Source organism: Onychomys torridus, chromosome 4, assembly GCF_903995425.1.
Source record: "Onychomys torridus chromosome 4, mOncTor1.1, whole genome shotgun sequence".
Taxonomy (NCBI): Eukaryota; Metazoa; Chordata; class Mammalia; order Rodentia; family Cricetidae; genus Onychomys; species Onychomys torridus.
The window spans coordinates 46,515,862-46,537,267 of record NC_050446.1 but is presented as its reverse complement, the minus strand read 5'-3'; the positions used below and the strand labels follow the sequence as shown (position 1 = coordinate 46,537,267).

General features: G+C 42.2%; 1 protein-coding gene across 2 annotated transcripts in view; it reads left to right on the top strand.

Moving 5' to 3' along the window:
• The window catches only part of Fastkd1 (FAST kinase domains 1), a 51,766-nt gene that overhangs the window by 15,775 nt on the left and 14,585 nt on the right, over window positions 1-21,406 (top strand). For both annotated transcript variants that reach the window (XM_036186311.1, XM_036186310.1), the window contains 8 exons: window positions 3,601-4,002; window positions 5,850-5,960; window positions 7,062-7,193; window positions 8,283-8,769; window positions 10,473-10,587; window positions 15,435-15,563; window positions 17,222-17,353; window positions 17,853-17,966. In XM_036186311.1, coding sequence (XP_036042204.1) covers window positions 3,601-4,002; window positions 5,850-5,960; window positions 7,062-7,193; window positions 8,283-8,769; window positions 10,473-10,587; window positions 15,435-15,563; window positions 17,222-17,353; window positions 17,853-17,966 — 1,622 coding nt within the window. The remainder of the gene's footprint in view (window positions 1-3,600; window positions 4,003-5,849; window positions 5,961-7,061; window positions 7,194-8,282; window positions 8,770-10,472; window positions 10,588-15,434; window positions 15,564-17,221; window positions 17,354-17,852; window positions 17,967-21,406) is intronic.

Genomic DNA, 21,406 nt, shown 5'->3' with positions numbered 1-21,406 from the left:
AGGCAGTGACCACAGCTTATAGTCACCTTCAAAGCTTCTTAAAGAGGTAAGCTTTACACTAATAACTGTTCCTGTTAGATGGCGCCTTTCCGTCTTAGCTTGCTTGGTGTTGCTGTCAATAAATTTTGACTTCACTCTGAAGAAGGAAAGAAAAGGAAGTAAGCTTCAAGTCCACTGATGCTGACACTGTTGTTGTGAACGTACTTTCTAAACTATACAGCTGTGTTTCTCATGTGACCATAACTGATCATCATCAAGAAGAATGTAGATGGGTGGTGGTGGCAGCTGCCGTGGTGGTGCACACCTTTAATCCCAGCACTCGAGAGGCAGCCCCAGGTGGATCTCTATGAGTTCAAAGCCAGCCTGGTCTACAGAATGAGTTCCAGGAAAGGTGCAAAGCTACATAGAGAAACCCTGACTTGAAAAAAACAAAAACCAAACCAAACCAAACAAAACAAACAAACAAAACAAAACAACAAAAAAAAACCCCACAAAAACAAAAACAAAAACCCCAGAAGAATGTGAACTCTGTGCAGGATATTCTTGTGAATATACAGCATATTCTACAATACATGTGGGAGGTCCTCCATGTACGAGAGCCAAGACAGTAACAGAACCCGTTTAGGAAGTCTTTTGACTTTTCTAGGAATCTGTGCTAACCAAAGCCACTACTAGGATGAGGCAAATGGAAGTCAAAGAAGAAAACTCACAGTTGGAGGGAGGTGGAGGATTCTGAACCAAAGAGACCAGCAAGGTGCTCCGTGATTGATGAAGACGCCTGTCCCTAAGCCTGGCAACCTGAGTTGGGTCCTTGAGCCCTAACTACACGGTGGAAGAAGAGAACCACTTCCCAGAGGTTGTCCTCTGACCTGCCTACACACACACACACACACACACACACACACACACACACACCACACACACACACACCAACACACACATTTAAAAAGAGAACGTCATGCTAGGCAGTTCATGCTTGTAATGGTCTGAAGTAAGAGGATTTCTGAGTTCTAGGCCAACCTGAGCTACATAGTGAGTTCCAGGCTATCCAGGACAGCAGAGGAAGACCTTGTCTCAAAAAACAACACAGACAATATCACCACTTCCCCAAATTCTCTTCAGAGCCCCCAGTTCCAACTTTGTTATCCCAAAGGATCTTGCTTCTTAGTTGTGTTTTTTTTCCCCCGCTTTGTTTGTTCTTCATTTTGTAGGGGTCATGGGAAGGGTGGGGCATGCACATGTCACTGGATGTTTGTGGAGGTCAGAACAACTTTCAGCAGTTGTGTGGGATCGAACTCAGCTCAGTCACTGAGTCATCTTGATGGCCTGCAAAAGGATCGTCACTCCTTGCCAAAAATTAGGGTTTTTTTTTTTGTTGTTGTTGTTGTTTGTTTGGTTTTGGTTTTTTTTTTTTTTTTTTTTTTTTTTTTTTTTTTTTTTTTGTTTTTCCGAGACAGGGTTTCTGTGTGTAGCTTTGTGTCTTCCTGCTTTGGAGACCAGGCTGGCCTCGAACTCACAGAGATCCTCCTGGCTCTGCCTCGCAAGTGCTGGGATTAAAGGCATGCGCCACCACCACCCAGCTGGTTTTTCTTTTGTTTGTTTGTCTGTTTTTTGTTTTTGTTTTTGTTTGTTTTGTTTGTTTGTTTGTTTGTTTTGTTTTCCGAGACAGGGTTTCTCTATGTAGCTTTGTGCCTTTCCTGGAACTCACTTGGTAGACCAGGCTGGCCTTGAACTCACAGAGATCCGCCAGGCTCTGCCTCCCGAGTGCTGGGATTAAAGGTGTGCGCCACCACCTGCTGGTTTTTTAAATTTTTTTAAATAGGGTTTCTTTATGTAGAAATGCGCCTTCCCTTGCCTTCTGAGTGCTGGGATTAAAAGGCGTGCGCCACCACCGTTCAGCTCGATGGTTCCTTCTTTTTATTGCTCTGTGATATGTTGTTCTGTGACTGAGGATTTACCCATTGTACCGTAAATGTTGGCTATTCTGTGTTGTGCTGCTATGACTCCCTTACGTTTAAAATATATTTTTTTGTTTTACTTTTTAAAATTATGTGTATATGTGTGTTGTGTCCAGCCGGGGGATATGTGCACATGTGTGCAGGTGCCTGCAGAGGTCAGACAAGGGTGTTGAATCCGCTGGAGCTGGTAATTGTACCTAGTTGTGAGCCTCCTGATATGAGGGTTAGGCAGCCCACTTGGGTTCTCTGGAAGAGCAGTATATACTCTTAACCACTGAGCCATCTGTCTAGCCCCCAACCCTGATGCTTTTTAATAAGCAGAACAAAACAATAGCAACAAATTAAAACCTAGTTAGTGGGGACGTAATTCAGTGGTAGTGCTTGCCAAACGTACGTCCAAACCCTGCGCTTTGATCTCCAGAACTAACAAAAAAGAAAGAAAGGGAAAAGACAGCATTGGAATTTCCAACAGTGCATTTTTGTCTTGTCAGTCACTTGAAGAAACGGGATCATTTTCCTATCTAGAGATTTTTACTTATTTGCTAATATGCAAACGAGTCAATATTCCATGTTACCTCAAAAAGTTAATAAGTGAAACTCAAATAATTTTGAGTGAGTCTCTTTGAAATCTTTCTGACATACTGGACTTTAAAAGTCTGATCATTTGATATTTTTATAATAATAGTCAACTCACGTTGGAAAATTTGATGTTTTTTATTTTTATTTTTTGTTGTTTGTTTTTTCAAGACAGGGTTTCTCTGTGTAGCCCTGGCTGTCCTGGAACTTGCTCTGTAGACCAGGTGGGCCTAGAACTCAGAGGTCCTGTGAGTTCTGCCTCTGCTTCCCAAGTGCTGGGATTAAAGGTGTGTGCCTCATTTGAAATTACATATATATATGTTGAGGATCAAACCTAGACCCATGGCCTGGCGCATGCTAGGCACACAACCAACCACTGACTTATTCCCAGCCCTTGAAAAACCTTCATCTTGTGTTAGTAATGTATCAGCATTTTTGTTGCTTATTATTTTATGACTGCATCGTGTGTTCTAATTGATACTAATGATCTCACTCGAATTTCTTTTGATAGGTTTGATACTAATGTGCTATCAGTATTTTCCAATTGCCTGGCCGATCAGCATTTGTATTTTAGCCCTTTAATGGGAAAAATAGCTGATATTGTAAATAGGAACTTGGAAACCATACAGGACTTAAGGTACATTTATTTGGGGATGGTGGGTGTGTGAGGGTGCTGGGCTTTGGGTGCAGACAGAGATCTGTCAGTCATCATTATAACTGCATCTCTTGTGAGTTCATCATCCTCATCCAATACAACAGTGACGGCAAAAGCTATTGGTATTCTTGAGCTCTCTGAAGGAGCTAAGATCTTTAACTTACTGAGTTTACCTGCCATGTCCCCAGCCATCCATCACATTTTTTTGCATGTGGCAGCAGAAAACATGGGACTCCCCGGTCAGAGCCAGAGGACTCTTTCTCACGATGCTAGAAAAAAGTAAAATAAATGAAACAATTTATGGCATAAAGCAATATGCTTGCCAGTTTCTTTCCGTATCCAGTCATTTAATTTAGAATCGGTCAGTTTTGTTAGGAATATAAAAGTCTGTGTGTCTGTTTTCTCCTTCAGGGCCTTGTCTGTCTTGATGGTCAGCATTTCTTCTTTAATATCCCACTGTTTTCAAGAACGACTCGTGAACAAAACGGAACTTCTTTTTGACGCTGTAGATTCTTCCAAGGTCAACACTGCAAGGAGGATATTACTGTTCCTTCGCAACGTCAAGTGTAGTTATTACCCACTCATAGAGAGGTGTAATAAAGTGTTTGTAAGCAACATGAGCCACCTTGACTTGGAGTCGATCAGTAGGATTTTCAGTCTGTATCAGTCTCTGCAGTTCCACAGTTTTGAATTTATTGACTTGGCTCGAAGGAGGTTAGCTGAGATGATCCCCGGGTCAGCTGGTCACCCCGCCAGCTTGGTCAGATTGTTCGCCACGTTGGGACCAGTGGCAGCACCTGAGATGAGGAAACAGTAAGTTTACTTTTCATGTCGGATTCTTCGTGTTTAGCTCTCCTCGGAACTCCGAAGCTCATCAAAATGACCCCATTCAACTTTGGAAGGGGAAATCCTCTGTTACACTCTGTTCTTTGGTTCTTCTGACTTCCAACTTTTAGACTACTGGTGTGTCCTACACAGTGGACCAGACAGAAAATGAGGGCCCCACCTAAGTATTAGCCCTTCCTGGGTTCACTCCGAGGCATGAGACTCCTGACCCAGCAGAAGGGTGTAGGATTTAGGTGACAGTAGTGTAAACAGTGGGTCATTTTACACCCGTTATTTTCATTACGTTCACTCTCAAAATCCCCAGGTTGCTTCTGGTCATGGTGTTTTAGCACCAAAGTAGAAACCCTAACTAAGACAATGTTAATGATATATATATGTGTGTGTTACAAATATTTATTCCAAGTCCAGAACAAATAGTTCTGTTATTAGGAATGAATTTTTAAAAAAAAAGATTGGCAGTAATTGAAAAAAAATAATAAGAAAGCACACTCTTGGTTGGATATAGTGGTACCAGGCTGTGATCCCAGTCCTTGGGAGGAATAGTGTGAGTCTGAGGCCACTCTGGGTTACACAGGGAGTCCCATGCTGGCCTCAGCTGCAAAGCAGGACCCCATCTCAACCCCTCCCCTGAAACCAAAACCAAAACACTTAGGTGCACAGTAACAGGTGCCCCTACAGCTTGAGTGAGTTTGGTCTGGTTCAATCTCTTTTTTTAAAGAAGTTCTGTTGTCATAGGCTATTGGTATAGATACAGATATTTGGAATATTTAGTTGGATTTTTTTGTTGTTGTGTTGGGAGTTAAATCTAGGGTCTTTCACATTTTAGGCAAGCACTCTTATCTATTTACTTTTTATTTTGAGACAATCTCACTAAGTATCTCAAGGCAGGTATTGAACACTTGCAATTTTGTTTCAGCCTCTCAAATAGCTGGATTATAGATCAGTGTCTGACACTTGATTGGCTAAGATATACATAGGAATATTTATGATGTTTTGGTTAGATCTTACTCCATTTAAAACATTTAGATATTTCTAGAAGGTAAGTAAATATTAAATTAATTACAAATAACATTCGATTCTCCCTTCTTAGACTGAGGCTAGAATTATGCAGTGCATACGATTCCCCTACTCAGTTTAAGTATATGGAATATTTAGAATTATAGTTTGTCCCCCCCCCCCCCCCCCCCCCGAGACAGGGTTTCTCTGTGTAGCTTTGTGCCTTTCCTGGAACTCACTTGGTAGCCCAGGCTGGCCTCAAACTCACAGAGATCCGCCTGGCTCTGCCTCCCAAGTGCTGGGATTAACGGCGTGCGCCACCACTGCCCGGCAAATTATAGTTGTCTTTTAAAAATATTTATTTTTAATTGTGTGTGTGTGTGTGTGTGTGTGTGTGTGTGTGTGTGTGTGTGTGTGTGTGTGTGTGTGTGTGTGTGAGAGAGAGAGAGAGAGAGAGAGAGAGAGAGAGAGAGAGAGAGAGAATGCAGATGCCCTCAGAGTCCTATAGAGTGTTGGAGTCCTCGGAGCTGGAGTTACAGATGGTTGTGAACCACCTGAAATGGATGCTGGGAACCAAACTCAGGTCTTCTGCAAAAGTAGCACACACTCTTACCTGCAGAGCCATTTCTTCAGCCCAGGAATTATAGCAATCTGTAGATGCATATGTATGATGAGCAGTTTCCCTTAAACAGGGCTTCCAAGGTCTCCATAGTAAGTAGAGGGATCTGTAGTTCTCTATTTGTTACCAAAAAACTGTTAATTAAAACAAATTGGAAGCCAGTTTCCTAACATTAAAAACAACATATTTTTGTTTCTAGGCTTAAGTCAACTCTACTGTTGATGTCAGAGGAGCTGACCAGGCAGCAAGCGCTGACAGTGTTGGGAGCATTGGAAGACATGGAAAGCAGAAACGCGCACTTGATTAAAAAGTAGTCTTTCCTGAAGTTCGTGGTGCTCAGTGTAGTTGTCACTCAGAAGTATCTCCTTGCTTTTTCTGACAGAAATGCTTGTGTCTAATTGTTTTGAAGTAATAAGGAATGACCTCAGAAGGCATTGCTTATGTTCCCGGATGTTTGTGGTTTCACAACAGTGGGAGTCATGTACGGCAGTTTTCCTTTCCTGATGCAGTTAGACTGAAGCAGAGCACCACTGTGTGCAGAGAGCAAGCGCCCTGCTTGCAAAAGGATGGTGTCTCCACAGCACTTGGCTTCCATGAGCACTTGTCTCACTGTGGCCGTGTAATACCATCCAGTAGCTTATTGGTAATGTGAGATTTAAGAAGGAAAAGAAACCCAAATTGTGTATACTTCATTTTTTTTATTGCATGTCCCCTTAGTTAAGTATCCCGGTCTCATTTCTCATCACAGTTCCCTTTTCTTCTTTCAATTGCTTTTAGCTTATGCCCCACCCCCACCCCGCAAGGCCAGAAAAAAACAAAATGAGATTGGTGTTGCTGGTTGCTAGTAATGCATGGTAAAAATACTCTTGGCAATAGGATGTGGAATTTGATGTCTGCTCTGTGAGCTTTTCTTTCTGTTTTTCCTTTTTGTAATTGGGGAAGTAAAGCTATGCCCTTTTTAGAAAAATATTCTGTAAAAGAATATGTTTATGAGTGTTTGGCCTGCAGGTGTGTATGTATTTGTACCATGTGCACACCTGGTGCTTGCAGCGTGCAGAAGAGGTTGTTGGCTCCCCTGTAACTGGAGTTACAGATCCCTGTGAGCCACCAAGTGGGTGCTGGCTCCTAAACCCAGGCCCTCTGGAAGAGCAGCCAGTGCTCTTTACTGTTGAGTGACCTTCCCCTAAAGCTATGCTTTTCTCCCCACTTTCAAACCCACACTCCATGATTACGCTTACTTTGTTTTAGTTATTTGTGATTCTGTCAACATCTTGACAGTGCTGCTGTAAGAATTGACGAGGGGACATTTGTACCAACCTTTACCATAGAGCAGGATGTGTGGCATGAAGTCTGTCTAGTGACTGTTGAATAAATAAGTGAATGACCTGCTTAAAATACATGTTGTTTTTAGAATTGCTTCAGTTCTGTATAAACATTTGGATGACTATAAGTCGATAGAGCTACTGAAGATAACACAAGCATTGAATTGTCTACATTTCCAAAATAAGGAGCTTTTTGTGAAACTTAGAGAATTAATTCTCAGGTAAGACTTAAGTATTTAAAGAATAAAATATTCAATTAGTGCTGCATTTAGAAATCTATTCAAGTTTGCTTTATAGTGTATAAAATAGCTGGAGTTTTCTAGACAGAACCAAATGGCTTATTATTGACGTTCTAAAATCGGTGCTATACCTACTGTACTGTACTACCATGTGCCCCTCGTGTGGTCCCAGGACCACTAAACAACTAAACATATATACAGTTTTCCCTTTACATCCATAACTGAAAATTACCGTATTTGCTCTGATATGTAACATTGTCTTCTCAGTTTTCCATTGATTTGGTTGAGCTAAAATGAAGTATTACTAATTTTACTTGAAGTTTACTAATAGCAAATGACCAATGCACCATGGCTAACATGGAATATCATGATTATTTTATTTTCTAAGCAATCACTGGGGTTATGTGTGTGTTTGTTCTTTCTATTTAGGAACTCAGAACTCCAAAAACAACAAATAATGAAATCACAACAACTCAGTTTTGTATTTAATATGGATTGAATAATTTCTTCCACACTTCTAAAGCTTCCTTAAAGTGGCCAGTCCTTAATTTGTTGTTTAAGAATTGCTGTTCTCATGGTGGGACAGTTACTGTGCAGGTTTAGAAAAGGAGGAGTAGAGAGTGAGGTCAGGTGTCTGTCTGTTGCACTTTAAGACTCTATTTCTGGTACACGTAACTAAGATGGGAATTGGTATCATTGAGGATCTCCCTGTACCAGTCTATTCAGGGTCGCAGCAGCTCTGATGGCCGTGCAGACACTGAGCTCAGAGTCTGCAGCAGCAGCAGCAGCAGCACCGCTAGGCACTCTTCTGATGCTGACTTTTTCTTTCCCATTGATGGTGGTTTTTGTTTTTGCATGAAGTGTAGAGCATGGTTATGTTACCTTAGTCTTTCCTTAGTTACCCCTGTGACCTTGTGAATTAATCTTAGCTGAACTGGCTTTCTAAGATTACCTCACCTTTGATGACAGTCATATAACAGTATTTTAACTCACATAGTTTGTGTGGTTTTGGTTGTTCTGGTGTGTTGGTTATGTCCATTCCATTTTCGCCCTTCTCCCTTTCCACAATAGTCGATTGGAAGCTAGCGTCACACCAAGTGAGACCTCTGTTCTGGTCTCTGCACTGTCCATGCTTCCCTCTCCTCACCTCAGCGGAACAGCAGTGTCCCGAATTGAAGCGGTCTTACCACAGTGTGACTTCAAGGAACTGAGTGATTTCGTAGTGTCTCTCATGAGGTGGATTCAGAATGATCACGCGTGCCTGGCCAGCACTACCAGGAAGCAACTGAATCTCCTTCAAAAACTAGACCACTGGGGCCACCATCGACTACAGCAAAGCAGCAGCTTGGTTCTCCTGTGGGAGGAGCTGAAGCCTCTGAAAGGACAATGGCTGCAAGAATCCCTTGTGGAGGAGTCAGTGGCTGCCCTACAGCGCTTTGTGCATGAAATCGATGGCACCAACGTGGCGAAGATCGCGTCTTTTCTTTCCAAAACTAACTACCTCAGCCCCCCGCTGCTCGATAGGATAGCTTCGGTGGTGGTTCAGCAGATCGAAAAGGTGAAGTGTAAATGTTAGACGTTGCTTTTACACTGCTGTCAGCTTCCAGAAGCGCGCGCGCGCGCGCACGCACGCACACACGCACACACACACACACACACACACACACATATATATATAAATTATAAATACTTTTCAAACTTAGATGAGAGTGTGAAGTTCGAAAATTCTAGCTTCTGGTTCATCAGTTTGTTCTTTTCCACTTTAAAATTACTTTGGAGCAGGGTGTGATGGCACACTTATAATCTCAGCATTTAGCAGGCTAAGGCAAGGGGATTGCCAAGAGTTTAAAGTCAGATTGGACACACAGATAGACCTGTCTCAGACAAAAGAAAACAGCCATCTTGTTCCTCTAGCCATAGATCTGGAGAGATTAGTGGTCATCCTTTGATTTTGTCAGCCCTTACAAAGTCAGAGGCCTTTTTGTTTCATTTTTTTGAGAAAGGGTCTCACTATGTGACTCACCAGGCTGGTCTCAAACTCACAGAAATCTACCTGCCTCTGGCTCCCAAGTGCTGGGATTAGAGCATGCACCACTCTGCCCAGCTAAGATCAGAAGTCAGAATTTTTTAAGTGGAAGGCAATATTTAGAATACTAGGCTTATTTGCATGGAAGCGAATAACTAATTTTTAATTTTCTTCTTTTTTCCCCCTGTAATCCTGGGTATCACAATTAAACAATTATAGGCCTGGCAAGATGGCTTAGCAAGTAAATGGACTTGCCTCCCAACAGTGCAAGTGTGATGGACCTGAGTTTGCTGTTCGGAGTCCTTGTAATAAACATGGAAGGGAGAACCGACTGCACAAAGCTGTCCTCTGACTGAAACTTGTGCATGTGGCGTGCACGCACACACACACACACACACACACACACACACATTAGAAATGTGAGAAAAGCATGAAGACTGAGACAGTGCTAAGGTATTCACTGACACCAGCATTCCTAAGTTATCAGTGCATATTTGTTTCTGGAATTACGTTGGCAAAGCTCCTTTATGGATCAAATGAGAAGACACAAAATCACTGCTGTCTGTATATTAGGATGAGGTCTTTGTTCAGAAGCTAGTATTTCTCACAAATGAACATAAAAACATCTTACTTGCTTAGCTCTGTGCCCGACAGGTGCCTAGATGACTGAGTGAACACACATGAAAAGTGGATACAGCTCAGTTGGTAGAGTGCTTGTCTAGACTCGTGGCCTTAGGTCCAGCCCCCAGTACTGCCAGGCATCATAGCTCAGGCCCGTAGTCTCAGCAATTGACCTTGAGTTTGAAGCCAGCTTGGGCTGTAGAGACCCTGACTCAAAAATACCAAAGGGCAAAGATGTATGGGAGAAAAAGCTGGTGGCTGTGAACTGAGGGACTTCTTTGGCTGTGGAGTGCTGTTATTCTGATGAATGTGTCGATGACATGGAACTAACTGGGGCTGCTTCCTGTTCATTTTCAGTGAGTGGTGGATCCTGGAACACGAGGGATTTTCACTTAGCGGAATTAAGTTTTAGGCTGGCTGATTTATTTTTCTGTACTAACATCTTTACAGTTACTAATAGGCACAAATTTAAATCAATCATTGCAGGATGCAAAAGTTAATGAGTGCTATGTTTATAATCTCATTATAGGCATATTAGAAAGACTTCCTCTAAAATGGTAGATTAAAATTAATTTTGCGGAAGCTCATACTAAATTTCTGTTTTGTTAATACAGATCCATCCTTTTTCAATCCATGCTGTTATTCTTCCATTCAGCATTTTGAACTATGATCCACCTCAAAGGGATGAGTTTTTGGGAGCATGTATCCAGCGCCTTAATTCTTATGTAGGTAGGTAAAGTGTTTGGCAATATAATGAATGAGTAGATTCTTGTTAACTGTGAACTAAGAGCTGTTACTGTGGCCTTCAATAATTGGGTATTCATAATAACTGGAAATTCTGTACCACAGATGTTTAAAACTGGGTGTGGTGGTATATTTTTGAAAAACCAGCACTTGGTAAGGCAGGAAGGTTGCTTGTTTGAGACTAGCTTGGGCTATAGAGGTGAGTTCAAGGCTGCCTGGGATGGACATCTATCTGTCTGTCTGTCGGTCTGTCTGTCTGTCTGTCTGTCAATCTATCCGTCCATCCATCCACCTACCTCCCCACCTATTGTGTCTTGAAAGAACCTGTCTCAAGAGAAGTATCCATTTCTCTGAAACTTTTTTGTATGAAAATATGAGACTTAGGTAAGAATTGAAGAAGGAACACCAATATAGCCATTGTGTGGACTTGGTAATGTTACTATTTTGTCATACTTGCTTTATCTCTTGCTTGCTCCCCCACCCCCAGCTATTTCAAAGTATTGTGCTGTATCACTGAAGCATACATCTGCCAGAAACTCTTGTATCAGCACACACTGTTAGCACACTAAGAAACTTCAATAGTCCCTGAATACCTGAGAGAGTCTGTGTTTAAAGTCTTCCTAATCGTACCCCAAGTAACTGCTCTAATGTTTCTTGTTGCTGTTGGTGGTTATCTGTTTCATCTCTCATAGTCTATATAGAGTACCACCCCCATACACTTTTAACTTAGTGTTGACTTCTGCGGAGAAGCTTTTGCTTTTCCTTTTTGTTTTAAGGTTTTCAGACACCTATTAAGATGGAAGGGACAAACATCTGTGTAGGATAACCCCCAGTCTACGTGGCCCATAGCATTTGCCTGCATATAATGAACCTTTGAATTGTCCTCTGTATATGCTTCAGGGAAAGGGGACATTCTTGTAACCACTATGCCAGTATTGTAACCAGGATAGTGAACAGTGCCATCTGGACCGCTAGCAAGTTTTCCCATTTGTTACCAGTTCTTTTTTTGTTTCCCATACAAGGAGGTTATGTGTGCATGTGCGCATACAGAGGGTGTGTGTGTGTGTGTGTGTGTGTGTGTGTGTTCTAGTGTGTGGGTGACAGAAGACAACCTTGGGGGATTTTCAGGTGTCTGACTTTGCCCTTGTGGCTTGTGACTGTGCTTTCCTAGGTAGTTGACCCATGAGCTTCCCAGCATGCTCTTGTCCTGCCTCCCATTACCTCAGCTTTACATGAGTTCTGAGGACCCAAACTCAGGTTCTAAAACTTGCCTGGTGAGCCCTTTCCCCGCTGAGACATCTCCCTCATTTTTTGAGGTGTGGTTAGAACCGACCCTAGAGTTTCCTGATGGGCTAGGTTGCAGGGCTGGGTGAGGTGCCAGGATCCTTCTGTCTCCCCCGCCAGCACTGGGTTACAGATGCATACAGCCATGCCAGCTTTGTATGTGGGTTCTGGAGATTTGAACTCAGGCCTTCATGCTTGTATAGTGAGTGCTTTACTGAGCCATCTGCCTAACCCTGGCTTGAAGTGTTGATCCTTGTGCTCAGCCTCCTCAGTTGTCTTCTGTTTTTTATTTATTTACTTTTTAAAGAGCTTTGTTTAAGTTTGTCACTTCCTTCCTGTTTCTTCCTGATTTTTTTTATAATAGAGATTGGCTGTATTATTGACAATATGCCACATTCTGATCGTCTGGTCGCTCTGTTTCAGCTGGTTGTCCGTCTCCTATATCTATGTGTGCTAGTGCTGGTTGTGTGCTGTGGTATGCACACTAGATGGTGGTTTGCACCCAGTTTTTAAGTTTTATGTGTATGAGTGTTTTACTGCCGGGCGGTGGTGGCGCACGCCTGTAATCCCAGCACTCGGGAGGCAGAGGCAGGCGGATCTCTGAGTTCGAGGCCAGCCTGGTCTACAGAGCGAGATCCAGGAAAGGCGCAAAGCTACACAGAGAAACCCTGTCTTGAAAAATGAAAAAACAAAAACAAGAAAAGTGTTTTACTTACATATATGTCTGTGTACCATGTACACGTCCGGTGCCCATGGAGGCCAAAGGAGGACATTAGATCCACTGGAACTGGTGCTGATGGATGGTTGTGAGCTGTGTGAGCTGCTACGTGGGTGCTGGAATCAAATCAGGAGCCTCTAGAACAGTGGTTCCCAACCTTCTTAATGATTTGACCCTTTAATACAGGTCCTCATGTTGAGGTAACTTTGTACTAATGTTGTATGAATCATGATGTAAGTGTCTGTGTTTTCCAGTGGTCTTAGGTTACCCCGTGAAAGGATCATTCGCCCCCACAGGGGTTGTGACCTACAGGTTGAGAAACACTCATCTAGAGGAACAGTCAGTACTCGTAACCTTTGACCCATTGCTCCAGCCCCAATTTTGTGCCATTTTAATAGTTGCTTTTTAATTTATTTAAAATTTTGCTTTATGTGTATGGGTGTCTTACCTGCATGTGTGTCTCTATGCACCATGCCTATAGCTGGTGTCCACAGAGGCCAGAAGACAGTGTCAGATCCCTTGGGATTGGAGTTAGAAGGTTGTGAACTATCACTGTGGGTGCTGGGAATTGAACTTGGGTCACCTAGAAGTGCTCTTACCTGCCATGTGTCTAGCCCCTAATGGTTTACTTTTTTTTTTTTTTTTTTTTTTTTTTCCGAGACAGGGTTTCTCTGTGTAGTTTTGTGCCTTTCCTGGAACTCACTTTGTAGACCAGGCTGGTCTCGAACTCACAGAGATCCACCTGGCTCTGCCTCCTGAGTGCTGGGATTAAAGGCGTGCACCACCACTGCTAGGCATGGTTTACTTTCTAAAAGTTCTTTGGGGTTTTTTTTTGTTTGTTTGTTTGTTTTTTTGTGGTTTTTTTTTTTTTTTTTTTGGTGTGTGTGTGTGTGTGTGTGTGTGTGTGTGTGTGTGTGTGTGTGTTTTGTTTTTCAAGACGGTTTCTCAGTGTAGCCCTGGCTGTCCTGGAACTCTCTGTGTAGACCAGGCCTTGAACTCACAGAGATCCGCCTGCCTCTGCCTCCTGAGTGCTGGGATTACAGGCATGCGCCACCACCACCCAGCTAAGGCAAACATTTCTTAAGAGCTTGGTAGATGTTTATGAATTGTCTGAAAAGTTGCTGCACTGCTGGAGACAACTTTGTGTCTTATTAAAAGTTCCCAATAGTGTTTTAGTACTGGAAAAAATGGTAGGCCTTTGTACTATTGGAAGCAGATAGCAGAGGTTGGGAGTTTCTTTCTTTTTTCCTTCTCTTTGCTGTTGGGGTCCTAATTACTTTGGGTTGGATTGACCTTCAAGAACTCTCAGCCCCATCCTCCTTGTCCATATGACTTGGCAATTTTAGAGCTGATCTGTCTGTCTCAGCTCTGTCTTTGCTTGCTGCTTGTCAGGTACTGTCCCAGGCACTGGGATGCAGGAAAGTGGAAATGCTAGATTCCTGTGTTGTGTGAGGGGAACGGAAATGGTGGACTCCTGTGTTGTGTGAGGGGAACAGAAATGGTGGACTCCTGTGTTGTGTGAGGGGAATGGAAATGGTGGACTCCTGTGTTGTGTGAGGGGCACTGACATAGAGATGTACGTATCTTAAGGTCAAGTACTCTTGAGCATGATTACAGGTGTGTTGGATGGAACATAGTGGAGTGGGCTGCACTGGGTGGAATGAGTGCTGCTGAACTAGTCAGGACCTCTTCTGGGAGATGATTTTCAACCGTGGATTGAATGAAGTGAGGAAACAGCATGGCCAGTGGATAGGGAAGAGAGCCCCAGCGTGAGAAGAATGGACTAGGGGCTGTGGTAAGAGCATGTGTGCTTTCTTCAGTAATAACAGATTCTGTGTCAGGAGTGGGGACAGGGAGGTTGGGTAGTAGAGCTCAGGCAGGAAAGACAGCTAGGAACTAGTCTTAGAACTGTGCTACGTCATCAGCCAAACAGCCGTGCTCAGGGGGAGCTTCACATCCCTTACAAGATGCCAGACTCCATATTGGGTGTATTTATATAGACCTGGAGGCTCCGTGCTAATGGGCTTTCTGTATTTTGTGGGATTTATCAGCCAGAGAGTGTCCAGTGGTGTCTTGTGCTACTGTGTCCATTAACAGACAAGTAAAAGAAGGCTGTCGTGTGAATGCATGATGCCGTAAATGCATGTGTGGAAAATGCTATGTTCTTTCTTAGTAGTAAGGCTGTATGTGGAAAGAGGAGACCTAGAGCTAAGGTTTGGTGTGTTGTCTCATTTAGTTATACGTCAACAACCAGAGAGAAATGAAACTTCACCTTTGCCCCATGGTCTCAAATAGAGACTTAGAAAGTGGATTTTCTGTTTATTTGTTTTTGTTTTTTTCGAGACAATGTTTCTCTGTGTAGCCCTGGCTGTCCTGGAACTCACTCTGTAGACCATGCTGGTCTCGAACTCACAGAGATCTGCCTGCCTCTGCCTCCCGAGTGCTGGGATTAAAGGCGTGCACCACCACTGCCTGGCTTGCTTTAATGTTTTGAGACAGGGTCTCAGTGTTGCCCTGGCTGGTCTAGAACTCAATACATAACCAAGCTGGCCTGAAACAGAGATCCCCCTGCCTCTGCCTCCTGAATGCTGGGATCAAAGGTATGTGCCACTGTTCCTGGTTCAGCAGGACTTTTCTCTTGTCCATCTTTCTTACTCTGTCCCTACCCCAGAATTAATGTTGACTTGTAATCATATAAATTTTGTGAGTGCTGTGTTGATATGATTTATTTTCTTTTTTTATCATTAAAAAAACTAGTTTTAGCTGAAATGCTTATCTGTATGTATATGTGAAACAGCTGTACATTATAATTTTTAAATTTATTTTTTAGGTACATTGGATCCTGTTACATTAGTGTTTCTTGGTTTTTCTTTGGCCACACTTGAATATTTTCCAGAAGATCTACTAAAGAAAATATTTAACATCGAGTTCTTAGCCAGATTAGATTCTCAACTTGAAAGTATGTATCTGTATTTTATTTTTAGAATTTATTAAATGTATCTTATATGCAAGTATCATTTGTGTCCATACTGAAGCATTTAAAGGCTAATAACATTATTTCCTGTTTTTGTTGTTGTTGTTGTTTGTTTTTGTTTTTTTCAAAACAGGGTTTCTCTGTGTAGTTTTGGTGCCTGTCCTGGATCTCGCTCTATAGGCCAGGCTGGCCTGGAACTCACAGAGATCCACCTGGCTCTGCCTCCCGAGTGCTGGGATTAATGATGTGTGCCACCACCACCTGGCACATTATTTTCTGTTAATAAAAGCAGTTTATGATTGACCAAGGGGTAGTTTAATGATAGATTGCTTGCTTAGCATTTGTTAAGTCCTGGGTTTCATCTCCAGGACGGGAGGGTGGGGATGTGTTTTTATATGTATGTATGTTTTAATATATACACATACATACATATATATATATATACACACTTATAAATATAAATATAAATATAAATATAAATATAAATATCTCCATGCTTTCAGCATTTGGAAGGCTGAGGCAAGAGGATGGTTGAAAGTTTGAAGCTGACCAAGCCAGCCAGGACTTTATTGAGATCCTGTCTTAAAAACAAATAAAATTATGACTATTAGAGAAACTTTGGAAAGCACACAAAACGCTATCAAAGTTAGATACTGTCACTAATTCTACCACCAAGTAAAACTCCCTTCAATGGGGTGGTGCTTTCTTTTCCTTCCTTTAGTTCTTTTGTTTGGAAAGAACTGAGCCCATGGCGTCTTGCATGCTGACCACACACTCCACCACTAGGCTGCTCCCCGAGGGCTTCCAGTATTTCTTTTGTGTCTTACTTTTGGGCTCATATAAATACTTACGTATCAAAGTATGTTTTTAAATGGATGGAGATCTTAAATTGTTTTTTATGTTGCTGTTTTTATTGAACTATATTCTGAACAACTTCCCATATCATAAAATATTTTGATATCATATTTTTACTGGATTCATGGCATATCATTATATTGCTGTAATAAAACTTCTATTATCTGAAACCAGGAACTCCTTTTTTTAAAAACAGCAGCACTGTGGATTGATTTTAGGGCCTTGTGCGTGAACTTAAGGCTTGCCACTTTAGTTATATCTTGGGACTCCAGTTCTTATTTTATAGTTTTCCAATTCATTACAAGTAACGAATGTCACACACGAACCATCGATTGTTTCTTTATGATAAATTTCAAAATATGGAAGAGAGTCAATGAAAAATCTTGGTAGCATTTTTTTTTAAATGTAGTTTTAAAATTCACAAAGTGTAGAAATCGCTCTTTTTTTTCTTTCTTTTTTTGTTTTTTTTGAGACAGCATTTCTCTGTGTAACAGTTTTAGCTATACTGGAACTCATTTTGTAGACCAGGCTGGCCTCAAACTCGCAGAGATCAGTCTAGGATTAAAGTGCTGGGATTAAAGGACTGTGCCATCATCTCCTGGCAGAAATCAATCTTAACCATGTTACCAAATGTATCAACTTAAAGATGTGACACATTCACAAATGAAGTGACTCTCTCATGTAAGAGTTAAAGTATCTGCCAACAGTGGAGGTCATGATATGAAGAAATGAAGTTTCTGGTAGGTCTGGGCTATCCAAATCCATTAGTAATTTGTTTTTCATTTCAGTTTTACCTTCAACTCTAAGTACGAGGGTCCAGTTTCGCCTTATGGAGTTAAATAGAGCAGTCTGCTTGGAATGCCCCGAGTTTCAGATCCCGTGGTTTCATGACCGCTTTTGTCAAGGACAGTATAACAAAGGTTTGTTTTCTTTTGGTAAGAGAGTGTAGTTAATTCCCGAGCAGATTACTAGATAGTGCATTGTTATTATCACCATTAAATTTCAATATGGCTAGGGTTTCCAGGAGGGATTACAGCTTGTTAAATACCCGGTAAGTGGGATTCATTTTACAGGAATTTCTTAACTAGGACGCTGACCGCTTGCAAGCAGGCAGTTATCTCCTATTGAATTTAGAGTTTTTCCACACGGATTGTGTTAAGCTCTTACTGTATTTACTTCTGTGTGCGCCTGTGGTGGCACACACAGGCGTGTGTGGAGGTCTGAGGACGGCTTTCTGAAGTCAGTTCCCTCCTTCCCTTTGTCTGGACCCTGGGGATCACACAGCACCTTAGCCTTGTGGGGCGAGCCCTTTACAAAACTGCTGAGCCACCTGGCCAGTCCTGAAGCTCTGGTAAAAAAAATTCATTTTTCCAGTTTGTAGAGTTAGGATGGCTTTTAATTTTCATAATTTTTCTAAAGATATTGGTGTCATGAATGGAGCACAGCAGCAGATCTATAAAATGCTAACAGAAGTCCTTGGAGGACTCAGATGCGTAAAGGCTTCCGCCCTTTCAGCGTATTACCACACAGTCGGTAAGTCACCAGGACGTGATCCGCTCCTTTTGGACCAAACTCACTCGAATGGTCTTCTAATTAGCTGGAACTTTAGAAAGGTTTACAATTGTTTGTAAAGATTATTTTTATTTTACGTGTATAAGCGTTTTGCCCTCATTTGTGTAAGTGCACTAAGGGTAGCCTTAATACTTACATTGACCACAAGAGGGAGCCCTATCCCGTGGAACTGGAATTGCCGGTGGTGGTGAGTCACCTGTGGGTGCTGAAACCCAACCCAGGCCCTCTGCATTGGCCTTCGGTGCTCACCACTGAGCCATCTCTCAAACCCCAGGGTTATCATTTCTTTTCAAATTTTTATTATGAAAATTTTCAAACATACAAAAGTAGACAAAAAAATAATAAAATGAATTCTCAAGTTCACTCCCGTGGCCCACCTTTGAGAACCATCAATATTGCTGTTTTCAGAAAAAAAATAAAATAATAAAGAAGCCGGGTGGTGGTGGCGCACGCCTTTAATCCAAACACTCGGGAGGCAGAGGCAGGCAGTTCTCTGTGAGTTCAAGGCCAGCCTGGTCTCCAAAGCGAGTTCCAGGAAAGGCCCAAAGCTACACAGAGAAACCCTGTCTCGAACCCCCCCCCCAAAAAAAAAAAAAAAAAAAAAAAAAAAAAAATATATATATATATATATATATATATATATATATAAAAGTTAATCATCAGTGCTAAGTAAAATCCAGACTCAGATTCACTAAACATTTCTGGATCCTCAAAAGATTCTGTTCTTGCTGGGCAGTGGTGGCGCACATCTTTAATCCCAGTACTCGAGAGGCCAATCTGATCTACAGAGTGAGTTCTAGGACAGCCAGGGCTACACAGAGAAACTCTGTCTTGAAAAACCAAAACAAACAAACAAACAAAAAACCCCAAAACAAGATTCTGTCCTACCAGGACATGGTGGCCACATGCCTATAACCCCAGCTTCTCTGGAGGTTTAGCTAAACCTGGGCAGCAGAGCAAGCCCCTATCTCAACAAAACCAAGCACACAGCAGGACTTTAGGGGAAGTGTGGCCTCTGATACTGTCTTCTGCTGCTTTCCTGTTCGGAGAGGCTGCTGCATCTTCTAAGGTAACGAGGACTCTGCCCACACGAATGACTCACCTCCTTAAGGCCCTCCTCCCAACACCATCACACGGTGGTTACAGAGAACTTCTGTCCTAATTAACGTTCTCTTCTTTTATAATAATTCATTTTTATTTTATGTGCATTGGTGTTCTACCTGCATGTGTGTCTGTGTGAGGCTGTCAGGTCCCCTGGAACTGGAGTTCCAGACAGTTGTGAGCTGCCATGTAGGTGCTGGGAATTGAACCCGGGTCCTGTGGAAGAGTAGTCAGTGCTTCTTCACCGCCGAGCCATCTCTCCAGCCCCCTAGTTTGCTTTCTTTAGCTTTAATAAACACAACCAAAAGCACCTGGGGAGAAAAGGTTTATTTCATCTTACAGTTAGTAGTCTGTCATCCAGGGAAGTCAGGGCAGGAACTCAAGGCAGGAACTGATGCAGAGTCCATGGAGGATGGTAGGAGGCTTTGAAACCTCAAAGCCTGCCCCCAGTGATGCACCCCCTCCAGTAGGGCCACACCTAAGCCTCCTCAAAGAGTACAATTGGGGGCCGTGTATTCAAATGCCTGAGGATGTAGGGAACATGTCATTCAAACCACCACACAGGATAAGGCTGGGAGCTGTGGCATCTACTGGTAGTCCAGTTTTTGGAAGAAGCTGAGGAAAGAGGATGACTCGAGCCTTGGGATTCTTAACCAGCTAAGCAACATAGTGAGAGCCCATCTCAGAAATGAAAAGGCAGAGCAATTTGCATTTAATATTATATATAGCCTTCATGGTTGTTTCTTATATATTTTTTATTTATTTGTTCAAGTTGGCATCCAAACATTGCATTTGGCTGTCTTTTTTTTTCAGTTCTGTTTCTCTCCCGTTTCCCGCTCTTGTAATTTATTGGAAAATGTTTTGTCATCTAGACTCTTCTGATTGAACCCTTTGGCATCATTTGGCATGGTCATGTTGCTCTTACCTTTTTGATAAACCAGCAGTTAGAGGTGGATGTGTAATTGGATTCTCACTTTAATTTGTCTTTGGCCAGACTGTCTCACAGATAGCTTTTTTTGTTTTTTGTTTTTTTCGAGACATGGTTTCTCTGTAGCTTTGGAGCCTGTCCCTGGACTATCTCTGTAGATCAGGCTGGCCTCGAACTCACAGAGACCCACCTGACTCTGCCTCCCGAGTGCTGGGATTACAGGCATGCGCCACCACCGCCTGGCCAGATGGCTATTTCTTACTGCATCGTATCAAAAAATGATCATTCATCAGTGGGTTTTGTAATGTTCTTCAGGCTGATTCATCTGTGAGACAGTTCCCTCATGAGAATTTACCCTACTGACTTCAGTGGCCATTGCCAATCTCTCCTTGCCTAAATCTAGCATCCATAAGGGAGGCCAGAATAGCAAGTTTCTGCATGTACCATCCCTCTACATTGATTGCTTCATTTTGTCTCCAAAAAAACATCCCATGTCAACTTAGTTCCTGTCCATGAAGTTCATATAGGAAGGCTTGTCCTGGTTTCCAGATGTGTTGTCTCAGCATCCTCAGATGTGGACCAAGAAACTTAAAAGATGTGGCCGGGCGGTGGTGGTGCACGCCTTTAATCCCAGCACTCGGGAGGCAGAGGCAGGTGGATCTCTGTGAGTTCAAGGCCAGCCTGGTCTACAGAGTGAGATCCGGGAAAGGTGCAAAGCTACACAGAGAAACCCTGTCTCGGAAAAACTTAAAAACAAAACAAAAAAACCAAAAAACTTAAAGATGCTAAAATAAAACTTTTTTTGAAACTTAAAAGATATTAATAAGACTTTTTTTTTTTTTTGAGACAGTCTGGCTTTGAAGCTCAGCTGATTCTAACTTGTCATCCTTCTGCCTCAGCCTTCCAAGTGCTGAGATTACAGGCATGCATCACTATGCCTGTCTTAAAGCAAAACTCTTTGATATCATTTGACTTAGATCAGTGCTAAGTTGCAGCAGCTATGTGCTGTAGTTCATTAATCCTTGCTTGGTATTTATTGATTTTCAAAGAAAAGTACCATAGGACAATACCTTACAAAATGAGTTGGTTAATCAGGGAGCTATATTGTTCTTTTTGCTCTTTTAAATACATGTGTGCATATACAAATATAAATAAATATGCTTAAAATATACTTAAACTTTTGACTGCTAGAATCTTATACTATTGATTCTTCTTTTTTTAAATAAGATTTTGAATGCATTTTGGATAAACGGAAAAAACCTCTTCCTTATGGAAGCCATAGCGTCACTCCAGGGAAATCATCGAGAATATACTGGGAGTCAAATACTTCAAGAATTGAGTCAAGGCTGCCACCAGAATCTGAGATCTCTCG